The sequence below is a fragment of the Hyperolius riggenbachi genome, chromosome 3 (genome assembly GCF_040937935.1).
Source record: "Hyperolius riggenbachi isolate aHypRig1 chromosome 3, aHypRig1.pri, whole genome shotgun sequence".
NCBI lineage: Eukaryota > Metazoa > Chordata > Amphibia > Anura > Hyperoliidae > Hyperolius > Hyperolius riggenbachi.
Genome location: NC_090648.1, coordinates 431,505,940 through 431,522,485, shown reverse-complemented (window position 1 = coordinate 431,522,485; position 16,546 = coordinate 431,505,940). Strand labels below are relative to the sequence as shown.

Here is a 16,546-nt window from a genome sequence, read left to right as displayed (position 1 = left end):
TAGAGAGGAGGAAGGGGGAGATACCACTCGTAGGAGTGGTGGTACTGCGTTTATAACTGATTTCTCTGTCCAATATAAACAGGTAGAGAAGAGTATACGAAAGCATTGGCCTGTGCTCCTAACTGATACGGCCCTACGTAGGGCCCTGCCGGAACGACCTGAGTTCATATATCGGAGGGCCCCCAATCTACGGGACCAATTGGTACCGAGCTGCGTGGATCCACCGATCGCGCAGAAATTTATAGGTTGGCAAAGGCCCGGATTTTTCCCTTGTGGGGCATGTAGGGGATGTGAGCTGAGGGTTGCAAGAAGGACATCAGAGTTCTCATCGGGTAACACGGGGAAGAAATATGATATTAAATCGTTTATGACATGTGGCTCCCATCATGTAGTCTACCTGATATGGTGCAATTGTGGTTTTCGATATGTTGGGCGCACTACTAGACAACTTAAGAAACGTATCTCAGAACACATATATAAAATCAGGAAGGGTCATGAGGACCATAGTGTATCAGCTCATTTTAAACAGGTACATGCATGTGACCCAACCCAGATGCATTATTGTGCAATTGATAAACTGGTACCCTCATGGAGGGGTGCAAACAGATTACGGGAACTATGTAGAATGGAAACGAAATGGATCTACCTGCTACGCACCCTCACACCTGAGGGATTAAATATTGAGGTTGATATCAACTGTTTTATAAGTAATGACTGAATTATGTGGGATGCGGGGTGGGGGACTCTATAGTAGTGGGCTGTAGGTAGTATAGCCCCAACTAAGGGGGTATGGATACAGTGACTAATCATGTGCAATAGGCTGAGCTGCTCGGGGATTCATTGGTTGTAGGCGACGCAATGGGTTATGGTTCTCTAAAAGATGTCTTAACACAGGCTATTTGTGTATTTTTATTGTTTTATTGTTTTTCATTTTCAACCCCTTTTTTTTGACTTTTTTTGATTTTTCTGATCTTTAGTTTATTTAAGTTTGTTTTTTTATTTTTATTGATTTTATGTGGTTTATTCAATTTATCATTTTATGGAATGTTTTATGTACATTTTAGGGAATGTTTTATGTACATGTACTATTTTATATATATGGGGCAACATTGGGCATTGTGTATGCGCTAGATGCGCTTTTTATGTGCTGCATGTGCGCTCTATGAGCGGCAGTGGGGCGGTTTTGTGTGCACTGGGTTGCAGCCTGGGCGGTTTTATGGGCAGTGGGTTGTGGCCCGTGCGCGCGACAGAGGGGATGTGCAGCACCACGAAATGAAAATGTATAGGCGCATGACGCTATTGAAGGCTGTCGGCTCATTGGCAACATACTCCGATAGAAGGTATAAATGTGTGAGGGTTGCGTGCGTGCGTCCAGCCCCTGATGAGTCACGCCCAGTGACGAAACGCGTAGGGCGGAGCTTGGACGTACGCATGCACGCATACTGGGGAAGGAGCGAGGTCCATTAAGTACACTTGACCGGCGGACGCGCTGAGGATCCGGTGCAGTATATTATGTGACATGCTCATACCCAAGTAGTTACATTGTAAGCACATCTTGTAGCAGGGATTTTTATTTTAAATAAACGGAATTACGCTATGTTTTATCCTTGTATTGGCTCTAGGATCTTTTTTGCAGAGGCAATGGCTGCCATGAGCTAGGCTTGTTTACAAGAAAACTGAGGGTAAGCGGCCGCTCTATAGGAAGAGGTGGTGGTCCTTACAGCTGGGTGCTTATTCACAATTTCGGGAAGAGTGTGTTTGTCACTGAGGGTGAACTAAGCATACGTTACACCCTATGTGTTCGTTTTTTCTCTTTTGTATCTCCCCCCTGCATATGTCACCACTGGATGTGTCTATAGTGATATTTAATGAAGAGCCGATTCAGAGCCGTAAGAGCCGGCTCTTTACTGGGAGCCGATTCAGAAGAGCCGATTCTCTGAAAAGAGCCGGAATTCCCATCACTAATGCGGACATCCTGGACACAGCAGAACGCAGCTTTTTGTCCTGTTGCTGCTTCTGCTTGGTTTTCTTCACGGAGACAGAGGGGCGGGCTCGGTCGGCTGGCTGCCTTACTCTCATTGGCTGGAGATAGGCACCAGCTGAAAAATGAGAGTTACTGATTGGAGGGCGGGAGGGAAGGGAGAAAAAAAAGAAGCCTTATGCTTCTCACACAGTGCAGCCGCCGGGGACCTGTCTGCTTATATCTGTTGTGCACACGTGTGCACAGAAAATAGTGTAAACACTGAGTGGCTCCCTAGCATTGTCCTCCATCCTGCGCCCATCTTCCTTGACCTGCTGGCCTGCGCTCAGTGCAGTCGCACGGCCCGCACGGTGGTAGAAACGGCCCTGGTAATTAGATGCCTTAACTGTTACTGAGGAGGCTTTCCCAGGCATCCTATCTAAATTGATAAGATCAATAGAATCCTCAACATGACATAAAGCAGACTCTGGTGATGGGGAGACATAATTGAGGCAGAAACGCCTCAGAAATCTAAAAAATGCTGCAGCACCCGAGTTTGCATTTGTGGAAAAAACGAACCGCTCTGGTGTGCACCAGCCCATTGAAATACATTAGCCAAGCAGTTTTCAAACAGCTAGCGGTTTTTAAACACTCTCCAGAACCGCTATGGTGTGCACCAGACCTAACTCCTCACGGGGGATTCTCAGGGTTTTCTTTGTTTTCAAAAGTATTTCATGAACAGCAGTTTAACTTCCAAAATAGTAAGCTACCAGCCAGCCTCCCCACTCAATTGCACACTATTTTGGCAGTTAGATTTAGCAACTGCTGTTTAGGAAATGTTTTTTATAATTAAAAAAAAAAAACAACTGAGAATCCCCCATGAAGAGATGGACTAGTCCAAAACCTGACGGTTCTGTCAGGTTTTAACTGCTTACTTTTTTCGCTGTAGTGGTTCTTTAATTAGAATATTAGCAGATTAACAGATTAATGATTCTATGGATCATGGAAAGTGTAGTCCTGTGTCTAACACAGTAAAATGGTAAAGAAAGCAGAATAAGTGAATCCCATTACCCCCCTGCTAGGAGAGAGCAATCAAATAAAAATGATGTATTTTAAATATTACAAAATATTTAGTGTTAAAATACCTTAAATCAGAGGTGGCCAGGAATCTGAATCTGAATGAGACATTTTTTTCTAAGTTTATTTTTTGTTGTGAAGATAATTGTGTTGTTCAGTCAGTAACAGTCAGTTAGTAACTCAATGTAGGATTTATACAGTATTTAGCTGGTAGAAGTCCTTTGGAAAGTTGATCTTGTTAGGTATAACTATCTGCCTGTTGTGTGTAGGTTGCAGCAGAGAGGCTGTGACTGCTGTTTAATCTCTCCTGTCTGTCAGCGCTATGGACAGACTATACGTATATCCTATAGCACGCTATTGTCTCCTGTACTCATACACAGTCTGTGAGCTGTCAGCAGGGCCGGTTCTCTCATAAAGCAAGGTGAAACATTTGCATCAGGCGCATAGATTACAGGGGCAGCATGTTTGTACTGAGTTTACACTAACAGCATGCAGTCAGTAGGAGGAAAAGCCAGAGGAAAGCGAGGTGAAAAGGTCATCATTGGGGATAAGCAGCTTGTTGTGCTCTGTGAGGATGTCAGGAACCATGCATAACCTTTTCCTGCCTGCTGGTGGCAGCATTTGCTTGGACTGCCGGGACTTTCATTGTGCCACCAGCAGAGGGTTCTGTGGACTGTGAGCAGTCCTAATTTTCTGCAACTCGTTACATGCATCCTGTTATCACTTGGACTATTTAAGGACTGCCTCTTCTCCCTGCTAATTGCCAGAACTTTGAGCCTCCAGGTCTGAGTTTATGGATATCCTGGTTCCTGATCCTTGCCCTGATCTCTGTTTATGCCTTCCTGTTGCCTAACCCTGTTACTTCTGTCTGAGACCTTGATTTTGCCTTATCCCTGGTACTGTACTTATCTGATTACCTGTTACTGCCCTTACTCTCCTGTTTAAAATCTATTAACCCCTCGCACTCACGCATGCAAATGTTCAAACAAATGCATTCACAGATTCACTCATCCAGGCCCAACTGTTATCCCTACAGCAAGTTAAAAGCCGGGGTCCCAGTTCACAGAAGAATGCATTCTTATGCTTAGTCACCTATACTGCGCAGAAGTATCCAGGTAAACATAAGTGTCCGAACTCTGGCCCTGTAACATGCATAGTGCAGACATGCAAACACATTCATTGCATCAAACCTATCAATGGATTAGGAGCACACATCCTGACGTCCTCTCCTGGGACAGATAGTGCATCTTACCAATCGCACAAGGGAGCTAACGTTATGTGTCCATGTGCACCATGCACATACACCAGTATAAGCTGGGTGCATGCTGACAAACACATACAAGGGAAGGAGGGAGTGCACTGAATTAGACCCTAGCCACAGGGGTCAGTAACAAGAACAAAATACATATATCCAGGCACATCGCATCTAGTTAGGACATTATATAAGTTATTAAGGAAATATAATAAATATAAAATATGTATTTTTGCTTGCTCTCCTGTTTGATTCTGATTCTCTGCCTGATTCCTTATAACCGCGTATGATTGTATATATTTGTATGTTGCTACTTTCTGTATATATTATTGTGCACTTATATAGATAGGTGTTGTAAATATTTGTCACTGCTTCCTGCTGGGTTATCTGTATATATTGTGTGCTGTGCATATGTTTGTATGATATTTGCATGTACGCTTGTATGTATGCTGCATTATTGCTTGGCAATAAAACGTTATATTTGCACCATATTCCTTGCTTCAGTGTCTGTATACTGCAAACTGAGGTCAATACCCTGTTTCTCTGTTCAGGCTTGTGACAGAGGAGTCTGACAGTGAGTGAGGAGGGGGAGGCAGGAGAGAGCAGCAGTGTTTCATTTGACTTGCACAGTAGAAGGGAGGAGGTGGCACTGCTGTCCTGACTGAGGAGGAATGGAGTGGCTGAGGGTGGGCAGTTTGTCACAGACTCACAGCCAGCCAGTGTGCTATTGTGTTGAGCTGCTGCATGTCATGTGAGAACATTAAATAGAGCAGAGTAAATTGTTGGGTGCTGTGCGATCATTCCAAATGGGGGGGGGGGGGCCACATCCTCACAGGTTTGCCTTAGGCAGCACCTATTCTAGAACCTGCCCTGGCTGTCAGTGCTGCTGCTGCACATATAGTACATGTGTGTGACTAGGTAAAGAAAATTCCTGCTCTGGATAAAAAAAATGTTCTTGAAAACTTTGGCACATTCACTGTTGAAGTCTGTAAATGCTAATAATAATTTGGTCAATTTCCCACTAGAAATAGCAATGCACAAGTATTTCTGATTGTCTCATATGCAATTTTTGGTATGCCTGCAAAGACCCATTCAAATGTCCTGAATAGCAGATGATGAAATCAGTCCCATCAAAATACATCATGCAAAGCAACTGTGATTCTAAACATCAGACTGCACTAATGGGAGCTGAGTGCCCTCATTGACATTTTAAGAAGAGCATCCTTGTGCTTGGCAAAACGTGCTTGCAAGAGCAGTTTAAACCCCATCTGGTAGGAACAGGGCCTTAACATGGCCACACACCATACAATTAAAAGATCCAATTCGATACATACGATTGGTTGTACCAAAAAATCAAAAGGTTTTTTTCTTTTTTCATTCATTCAATAAATCTGATCTAATTTCCTTTTTTTTTTCCTATAAAAGAAAATCAGAAGTGTTGGATTTTTCTGATCAATTTATATGAAAATTGAATGGTGTAGGGTAGATTGACAATTTCTTGATGTACAAACCCAAGCAATCTTTTCAGAATTTTCAATCATTTTTATGATAATTGAGGAAAAACTAAACATAGCTGTGTGGTACATTGGTCAGGTTTTTGAAATGTTACAATCGGTCATAAAAATTGATTGCAATTCTTGAATTGAAAAGATATTTAAAAAATTCTATGGTGTGTGTGGCCACCTTTAGGCTGGTTTAACACCAGGACGTTGCGTTTTAGGGGACGTTATGGTCGCAAAACGTGCCCCTAACGCAACGCCTGGTGCTCTCTGCTTTGGACGTCAGAGTGAGCCGCGTTGTGCAGCTCACTCTGGCGTCAGTGATGCCGTGATGCGTACTCTTGGACGCATGCGGCATCACGTGGTCCCGCCGGCCAATCGCCGCATGGAGCGGCCGCTCCAGGAAGTAAACACTGCACGTCACTGAGTGCAGTGAATATTAATTAGCCATGTGCCTGGCCGCTCTCCGCTCCTCCCCAACGTTACTGAGCATGTGCAAACAGTCTAACGCGGCTCTGCCGCTTACAAAGTACTGCATGCAGTACGTTATATCATGGCGCAGCGTTACAATGTAACGCAACGTGGGCACTGTGAACAGCCCATTGATTTTTCATTGCTGTGCGGTGGGGTGCATTACAGGCTGCTCTAACGTGCGCCTGTAAAGTCCCACTGTGAAAGCAGCCTTAAGGATTAGTTCACAAATAAAAAAGGTGTCAGTCCTGTCCTGACCTGTCAGTTTTTGACAGTTGGCATCAGTTTTGTATGCGTTTCTTTGGATGAGTTCAAACATCTGTACATTTCCGGGCCAGTCCTGTCAGTTTTATATCAGTTTTGTATCTGTTTCCAGGGCTGTGTTCCCACATAAAAGGTGTAAATGTCCGGTCCGGTTCAGTCCTTTCAGTTTTGTAACTGTTTTGTATCAGTTTTCTTTTGGTTTTGTTCATACATAAAATGTGTAGATTTCCAGTCCAGTCAGTTAAAACTGATAGAAAATGGATGCAAAACTGACAGGAATGGACTGGACCGGAAATGTACAGGTGTAAACCAAGCCTTAAAGGTTCATTCCACCTAGGCTCACAAGGCAGTTTTTTGGTGGATGCTATAGTGATAAACCATGTCATGTTCCAATCACTTAGGGTGGTGAGATCTCTTTATTTTTGACAGTTTAGGTTCCCTTTAAGAACTTCAGAGTCTCATTTACCTGGGGCTTCTACCAGCCTCCCTGCGCAGGATACACGTTGCCAGGGCTGAGCAGGTGCAGTGGCCCACTGACTTCCAGTCAGCGAAAAATAAATTAGCTGGCGGCGGGGGAACGGAGGATTGTTGAAGACTGACATGGGCACAGGACGGCTGCTGGAGGGGGGGGGGGGGGGGGGCTGGTAGAAGCCCCAGGTAAGTGAAACTTTATTTTTGACAGTTTAGGTTCCCTTTGACCCAAAGCCACACACCTGCTACACCCATAATTACGAGGGGCTCTCTCTACTGGGTGTTTTGTTAAAGGACACCTGAAGTGAGAGGGATATGGAGGCTGCCATATTTCTTTCCTTTTATACAATACAAATTGCCTGGCTGTCCTGCTGGTCCTCTGCCTCTAAAGGTGGCCACACACCATACAATTTTTTAAATATCTGTTCAATTTAAGAATTGCAATCAATTTTTCTGACTGGTTGTAACATTTCAAAAATATGACCAATGTACCACACACCTATGTTCAATTTTTCCCCCAATTATGATAAAAATGATTGTAAACTCTGAGAGAATTGCTAAATTGACAATCTAAGACACACCATGCAATCTTTAGAAAGATTGAAGAAAAATATCTGGCATTCCAGTTCGATTAAAATTGAAAAAAACGGGAAATCCGATCTGATTTTTCAGTTGGATGAAAAAAAAGCTTTCAATTACTTTGGGAGATCTGATCGTTTTTATCGAATTGCTGTAAAATCGGATAATTTTATTGTATTGTGTGTGGCCACCTTAAGGGTCCTTTCACATTGCATCACTTGCGTTGCAGGATAATTCTACGTGTCAACTTACTGCCCATTCAATTTTATAGGGCTGTTCACAGTACTGGGTTGTAATGCCTAATACACACGATAAGATATTCTGGCAGATTTACTGTCAGATCGACTATTTCCAGCATGTCCGATCTGATTTCCGATCGATTTTCTGTTCACTTCTATGGAAAATCGATCGGAAAATGAATCGGAAATCAGATCGAATAAGGACATTCAGATCATCATTAAGCTACAAATCTTTTACAGGGACCCCAATCCTCCTTCCCTTGCCTCCCCTTGGTGTCTTCCACTGGAAGAGCTTTCTACCAGGAGTCATACAACAAGTGTGACCAAAGAAGAAACGTTTCTATGCACACCTTAAAAATAATTACAAAAATTTGTATGCAAAAAAAAGTATTTAAGCAGCAGAATATGCAAAACCGCAAACAAATAGGTTTGTATAAACAGCAACAAATTAGATATGAATGTTGCAGCCAACTAAATATTTACAGCCAGAGGTAGATAACATCTAGCAACTGAGCGCGCGGTACTGGCTGAGTCTGGATAGGTCTGGCCAGAGTGAGTAACATAAAAGATTACCTCAAAGCACAGGAGAGCAGTGAGGCTCAAAAAGTTGGATACGTTTCCTCTCTTTTGTTTACACTACTTATCACTCCTGTGCAGCTCTTTCAGCACTTCAGCACACACTAAGCTTTATTTACTAGGGCATTCTTCCAGAGATCTCCAAGCAGCTCGAGTGTGGATATCATTAGCGATTTATGCAAACCTGGACCAAGGTTATTAAAATTGCCTCCCCCCACCCATCCCTGCCACACTTACCAATTATTGAGATGGGTTTGCGAGCAAAGCGTATTCGGCCCCTGAACCCCACATATTTGCTGCGGCAGCCCGCTGACCACAGCCGCACCAGATACTCTGCTCCAAAAAACACGACCAGCACAATCTCCTGCAGGAAGGAAAGAGACAATGGGGGAAACGTCAGATCTCAAGAACAACTTCATGACTAGTTATGCTATTACTAATACAATAAGAATACCATCTGTAATTTACATCTTTCAAAGTGATATACAGGGGCCTAGTTTAAAAAAATATTTATAAATAGAAGGCAAACTGAATTTTTTTGGTTCCACTTTTCAAAGCAATATTGTCACTTTTATAATAACGTCACATTTGAAAATGGTTCTGATACATTTCTGTAACACACCTAAAGAAGAAACTTAACCACTTCCAGACATTGGTAATTGAAATCTACGCCCTGTTTGGGAACTGTTATCCCTGCCAAGCCAAGGCATAGATTTCAATTACTGCGGTGCAAGCTCCCATCACTTCCGCCGATCGTGCTGCTTTCCCACCGCGGAAGCCCCCACGCTCTGTTGTGTTTAGTGATTGTCTCACAGTGATCACAGGGTCAGGAGTCCATTTCATCTCACAGAGCTGTCATAGTGAAAGCTGAGCAAGTGGGCTTCAATAATGGGAGAGCAGTGCGAACGCCGACAAGCTTGACAAGCAAGGATTTATTTACCTCTCTGGGATCCAGCGCAGGCGCATTAGCGGCTCTTCGTTCGGACTAGGCGGAAATAGCCAGGCCCAATATTATCTGCTCTACTGCACAAGCGCAAAGGGCTCGCGCCTGCGCAGTAGAGCAAATACGATTGGGCTTGGCTATTTCCACCTAGCTTGAATGAAGAGCTACTAGTGCTCCTGCGCAGGATCGCGGTAGGTAAATATTTACCTTGCTGCACTTCGGTGGGTCGCAGCACTGGATTGGCGGGCCACTGGAGGACCGGGGAAGCATTGTTAGGATCCAGAGGCTTTCCCCTCCCGAGGTAAGTATCACCCAGATAGGGTTTTTTTTTCATTACAGATCCTCTTTAAGTGGTTAAGGTTTTTAACACTTGTAATAAATTATGTACAGTAAGTCATTAAAGTACCCCAGAATCAGTCTAAAATCCTTTAAATAAAGCCCCTGGTGGGCTTGATTACCATAGGACAATGTCCTGGCGCTGCTCTGTCATTGCCACCGCCTCCTTCCAGTCTCTGTTCATCTGATGGAATACTCCGTTCGAATATGAAAGCCAGGAAGTTACCCCTAGCAACGGCGCGTGGTTCAGAACTGCTCAGGTGCAACCTCCTAACCACACAAGCACAGAGAAAGCAAGTGCTTGTTCACACACTTCACAATAGTTCTGCACCACTTGGAGGAAGTTCTGGGCAGCGCAGGAGCAGCGAGGGATGGAGGTACGGGGAGGACCCTAGTGGCAATGAGCAGAGTCAGGGCATTCCTAAACAGTAAACAAGTAATCTAGCCCAACATGGGTTTTATTTATAGATGGGTTCAGGGGTACTTTAAAGGGGAACTGAAGAGAGAGGTATATGGAGGCTGTCATGTTTATTTCCTTTTAATCAATACCAGTTGCCTGGTAGCCCTGCTGGTCTATTTCTCTGCAGTAGTATCTGATGAAAACCAGAAACAAGCATGCAGCTAGTCTTGTCAGATCAGACTTATAAGTCTGAACCACTGAAACACCTGATCTGCTGCATGCTTGTTCAGGGGCTATGGCTAATAGTATTAGAGACAGAGGATCAGCAGGGCTGCCAGGCAACTGGTGTTGTCTAAAAGGAAATAAACATGGCAGCCTCCATATACCTCTCTCTTCAGTTCCCCTTTAAAGGTATTACCTCAATCAATATATGTTGGTAAGATATTGGCATATTTGAAAAAGGTTGTAATCTCGAGACCACTAATTTAGGGGCTGCATGTCAATAGCCGGAGCCCAAATTAAATGGAGAAACAATTCATTAGGTTACCAGTAGGGGAATAGTTTTGATTGAGGGCAGAAAAATGGCTAAAGCAGGATGAGCCGTCTTTTGGCTTCACTCTGCACCCAAATTTCCCCTGTGCTGTTTTTATATGTACTATGTGTTCTATCTATCCTATCTGAATTATGGCCTGGGGCACACCAAGACCCGCTAGCAGATTTTTAAATTTTTTTTATCTTTCCGAGACGTTTTGCTAGCGTTCTGTGGATTGCTGCTGCGGATTTCAGTGTAGTACATTTCATATATTGTTACAGTAAAGTTGTTACTGAACAGCTTCTGTAACAAAACCGCCTGGCAAACCGCTCTGATCTGCCGTTTTTCAGAGCGGTTTGCGTTTTTCCTATACTTAACATTAAGGCAGAAACGCCTCCGCAATCCAAAAAATGCCTCACCCCGGGAGGATTCGTTTCTGCAAAACGCCTCCCGTTTTGGTGTGCACACGCCCATTGAAATGCATTACCCTAGCATATCCGCAGCCGCAAGCGGCTGCAGAAACGCTCAAAAAGCCGCTCGGTGTGCCCCAGCCCATATTCTGTGCTGCTGGAGGACTCTGCTCCTTCTGCTATCTAACCTGTCACACGCCCTCTACTGGTCAGACCACTTAGTGCTTCCCAATTTGCTTCAGCCCATAGACCACCAATCACATGGATTCAATCGATGTGCCAGAGCAGATGGAAATGGGCAAACAGACAGGCCAGGAGGAAACGTATACAGTGCATGGACAGGGATATATGGTAAATGTACCTCCCTATCTCTTGGAACTGTACTGGTCAGAATAATTCTTCACTTTTTTCGCCATAAGCAAACGAAGTACAGCAAATATTTTCAGTGACTCTCATTACTTACCATCCAGAATAGAGTTCCAGTGGCGAATTCAGAATAATGTTCTATAGTGGAAAGGACGCTGAATATTAAACATATAAGAACAAGAAGGAACCTGAAAACAAAGACATTGGTTATTTTAAGATGTACTGTATCTCTTTATAGACAACACAATCAGTGGGTAGAAAAACGAAAACTGATATAATACTGTATTTGTATGCCCTGATGACAGCTGCCACACACTGTAGTGGAGACTGCACAAGGGTCCTATGGTAACATAATGGTATTGGCAATCACATAGGCATCAGAGCAGTGTGCCCATAGCTGCATCTTTCTGACCCCATTCTAGTGGTGGTATCGGTGGCGTAGCTAGGGAGCTATGGGCCCCAGTGCAAGTTTTGTATGCCCCCCCCTGTGGAGATATATTGAGGTGCTGAGGATATTAGGGAGTACAGAAACCTATTCTATCATTTTTATGTCTGCTGTATATCTTTCAGAGGTGGAGGTCAGCCAGTATGGCCTGAAGATATTGGCAGCTAGCTTCATGGACTATTAAGGTGATTGTGTGTGGTGTCAATAGACAGACAAAGGGAACCTCATTACCTGTTTCTGGCTGTCCAGAGGAACTGTACGCTGTGATCTTTTGTATTAGTGTAGACAGCTGCCATTGTCTTCAGTGAATGGACCAGTCCCCTTCAATAGGCAAGGAAGTGGGTATTGTCTTGACCATAGGAAATGCTTTGAGTTTCTGCTAATGGGATTATCTGCCTGGCTTTTTGAACTCAGGAGACGGCCCATTGTCTCAATACACAAAGCAAGCCTAGGCAGGAAAAGTCTAACACATGTCAACTTGTGGTGAAGAAACCCTTTTTCACTGTGAGGAAATTAAATTATTGGAGGAAGTCTTTTCATGTATGTGGGCTATAGTACATTTTTTGTGGATGTTAGATCTCTAGAAATCCAATTATGACTGAGGATGTAATTAAAACCTAGTTCCTCCCCTCCCCAAGGAAGTTGCAGCCTCCAGGCGTAGCTCAGAGTATAAAAAGCAGAGGCAGATGCCTAGTGACTATCTGCTCTTGGAGTTAGCGCATAGCTAGAGTTGATCTTGACTTCTGGTCGAACAAGCGGCATGCTCCTGCCGACAACGTTGAGACCTTCAAGTTGGTAACGTTTTTTTAATCCCCATTTTTATTTTACGCAAATATCCGTGTGTGTTATCTTTGTAACTTTTATCTTGTAACTATTTTTACTTTGTTTTTTGTAATCTTTTGTATATAATAAGTTCTGCATTGTTCTATTTTTTTCTGGAATATTAAATTATTATTTAATAAGCTTGACTTCTGCCGTACTAAACTAACACTCATAGCCTAGAAGAGACTGAAGTGTAACCGTGTATAAGTTCATGCCTAATTGTACGCTTGAGCAACACTACCGTATGAAATTGTAATTGCATTGTGTGTGGGGGGCGTTTGTCATACGTTGGCTTAAGCGCGCAGCTGACCCAACGTACGAACAACGCCAGGGCGAGTAGCGACAGCAGAGTGGCTAACAGTATCGTTCGGAACGACTGTTAGTGGGTCTTTGCTTCACGACAGTGTAAGATTGCAACTGCGTGTGTGTGTGGGTGCGTGGCGTTCCCGTATTTGGCCTAAGCGCAAAGCTGACCCGAATACGAAAACGCAGAGTGCGCGCTGAGGACTCAACAGCAGAGTGGAAGTGTCTAGCGAACAGCTAGTGGTGGCAGTGAGAGGTGTTCTGAGGGGTCCCAGCCTTGTTTTAGCTTGAATAAGGCTGTTCCCCGCTTAATCTGGTCAAACCAGCAGTCGGGAACCGTATACGCAGGCGTGCCGCGGGCCGGTTCCTGACACCCCCCCCCAGCAATCTTTACATAATTGATACAGCGCACCAAAACCTGCAAAGAACAACAGTGTCAGAGGTGCAAGAAGGGGTTTGTTAATGATTACTACTATTTAAAGCATCTATAGAAGTTTTTATTACCAACACAGAGCCAATAGAGCTCATATGGTGCTTCAGAGAGGGCCCCTCGGGGTCCCGATGCGGTCGCTACCTCTGCAACCCCTATTGCTGGGTGGTATAGTTAGTGTTGGTGTAGTTGGACCCAGGAAGGGAAACCTTTTCCACTCATAAAAAGTCAATCACTGGTTATATAGGCTTTTGACTGATTACCATGATTGGAAATACTGGGCACTCATGGAAGGATGCAGTGTGAAATTCCACCACTAGATGGTGACTTGCTCCATGCCTACCATTTTTTTTATTTTATTTCCAGTGTCCCTGTTTGTAGGGTTGATCAACCTGCTGCATATAATTTAAAGTTGATGCTCCATGCTAATTTTTTCCAATGTATGCAGCATGAAAATGGACCAGTCGAATGCTGTAGCAGGTCCATTTTCAAGCTGCATACATTTGCATAAAGTGTGTTTTTAACTTGAAATGATTTGCATCATCTTGACCATCCTTACTGTGTAGATCATAGACGCAACCACGTCTTCTGGTTCACTGAAGCCCTGCCTGAATAATCATAATGGCCAATCCTGAGGATTTGACTAGAGGAATCTTATTGAGGAGCAGTGGCAGGAAGGAAGTTGTTGCTATTTACAGGAAGGGAGAAAGTGGTCCTTTCACCCGGTCCTATTTGGAGAACCAGCATGAAGCCATCTCTACCTGGCATGAGGCCTATCAACAAAGTATTTGGGGTAGGGAGAGTCATGTTCAGTCCTGCGTCTGTCAGTTTTTCAAGCAGATGATGTACTAATGGGCCTAACAGCAAATTCTGGAAGAGGAGAAGCCCACAATCTATTTTAACAGGTGGCACCGGCACACAAATTTCCGCCAATAGTTGGACGCCTGTGGTAGCACCCAAGCTTCCGTGGAACCGATTTTTTTTCTTTACATTTTTTTCTGCCAGCTATGCGACCAGGGGGTGTTAAGGTTAGGTGTGACGGGGGAGAGGGGGTCCTTTTAAGTTTACGCGCCAGTGTGTGTGTGTGTGGGGGGTTCTTTTAAGGTTATACGTCAGTGGAGTTTTTTTAAGGTTAGGTATCGTGAGGTATGTGTGTGTGTGTGTGGGGGGGACGGGGGCGTCGGCTAAGGTTAGTAATTGTGCAAATAGCTGCCCGATATGTCACTGCCTGCCACCAACTGAGGGGAACATGATACCACATTGACTGTATACCCTCTATACCCCCCTCCCCTATGAACTGTATATCCCAGCCCCCCATACTGTCCCCTATATCCTCCACACCCTATGGACTGTATACCCTAACCCCCTATACCCTTCCCATATTCCCACAATCCCCCCATGTCAATGCTTTGTTTGGCTTTGGGAATGCTAAATATATTTGGTCCTGCTAACAAAGCTTTTTTGGATTTGGATATCAAAGGGGTAGGGGGTGGTTAGGGCTAGTCATTGGCAAGTGGGGTCGTTAGGGTTAGGAATCAAAGGGGTTGGTAAGGGTAAGACATGGATAGAGGGAGCGTTCTTTGTGAGAATAATTTAGCTGCAGAAAATATGCCTCATTTATCACTATTTTAGTATTGGAATCAACACCCCAAAAGCGTAGAATATCTGTAAATTTACCAATATTCTACTGTCGCCTATTTCTGGGCCCCCAAATTTCCAGGCACCCATTTTGCATGTACGCTAGGAACCACCCCCTGCTTCAGATACTCAGTTCCCATCATGCTCTGCAATGTACCAACAAGAAGTCTGACACTACTATAATAAAATCAGCACCCAGTACATACAGGTGTTAGAAATCTGGAAATTTGAACCAGGTGACACTTGGGAAAATTAGGGAAATGTTGATAAATTATAAAGTTGGACACTTTTTTGGAATTTTATAAGCAGCCAAAATAAGACACTCAGCAATGTTGACACAACAGACATATTACTATTAATGCCGTAGTTTTATTACTGTTTAAATATCATTTATATACCACCATCCTCTTACAACATAGTACATTCGTAGCAAAGAAATTGTCTCATTTTTATTTTTAGTTATATAGGTTTTTTTAGTTTTATAACATTGCATCATTCTGTCATATGTGCAGTTTAGAAACCACACTCTGAGCTATAAAACAAAGCAGAAATAATGACCGTAAAACCTGCAGTAAAACCTTAACTCAAACTGTCTCTGGCCCAGTGCACACCAAAACCGCTAGCAGATCAAAACGCTAGCTGTTTTTGGAGCAGATTTCAGGGCAATTCTAGGCATGTTTAGAGACGTTTTCTAAACGTGCCTAGGGTTTTGGGAGCGTTTTTGTGTAGCAGATTACATATATTGTTACAGTAAAGCTGTTACTGAACAGCTTCTGTAACCAAAACACCTGGAAAACCGCTCTGATGTAGCGTTTTCCAGAGCGGTTTGCGTTTTTCCTATACCTTACATTGAGGCAGAAACGCTTTTGCAAACCGCAAACGTGCAGCAGGAGGCACGTTTGCGGTTTGCTAAAAACCTCGAACCGCTGGTGTGCACCAGCCCATTGAAATACATTAGCCAAGCGTTTTCACGGGCGGATGCGGTTTGCGGATCGCTGCTAAAACCGCTCGGAGTGCACTGGGCCTCTCACTGTTTCTTGGCTAAGTGCTTCAGAAAACAGGATTGTATTCCTCAGAGAAGAGAGCCTCAGCTCAGAGAAGCTCTAAAGTTTTTTTTTTTTGTTTTTTTTTAACTCTTCCCGTACTGGAAAACAACACAAGACTTTTTTCTTTACTACTAATGTTTCTTAGCTGTACTACACATACAATTCATCATCTCATAAGTTTACTATATCTTTGCTTCAGGTTTGCTTTAACACTGAGGTGGTAAACAACGTAAATATTAAACGTGTCTAATGGTGATAATGTCTAACAAGACATACCGTGATTACGAGTAAACATATAGGTGAGGGAACCCTTACAGGTGTATATTTTATACAGTGTTTCTACCTGGACATTAAAGTGAACCTCCGGACTAAACATCTACTCAGCAGAACTGAAAAGGCTTGGTGTTTCTTTAACAGTTTCACAGCATCAGAACTTGGTTTTTCTTACCAAAGCATCATTTTTAGCTGCATTTTTAGCTAAGCTCTA

At 43.6% G+C, this 16,546-nt stretch overlaps 1 protein-coding gene across 3 annotated transcripts in view; it reads right to left on the bottom strand.

The window, feature by feature from the left end:
- LOC137561638 (potassium voltage-gated channel subfamily KQT member 1-like) overlaps positions 1–16,546 on the bottom strand; it is a 104,424-nt gene that overhangs the window by 16,659 nt on the left and 71,219 nt on the right. For all 3 annotated transcript variants that reach the window (XM_068272948.1, XM_068272947.1, XM_068272949.1), the window contains exons 3-4: positions 11,473–11,563; positions 8,626–8,752 (exon numbers count right to left, since the gene is read on the bottom strand). In XM_068272948.1, the coding sequence (XP_068129049.1) occupies positions 8,626–8,752; positions 11,473–11,563 (218 nt within the window). The remainder of the gene's footprint in view (positions 1–8,625; positions 8,753–11,472; positions 11,564–16,546) is intronic.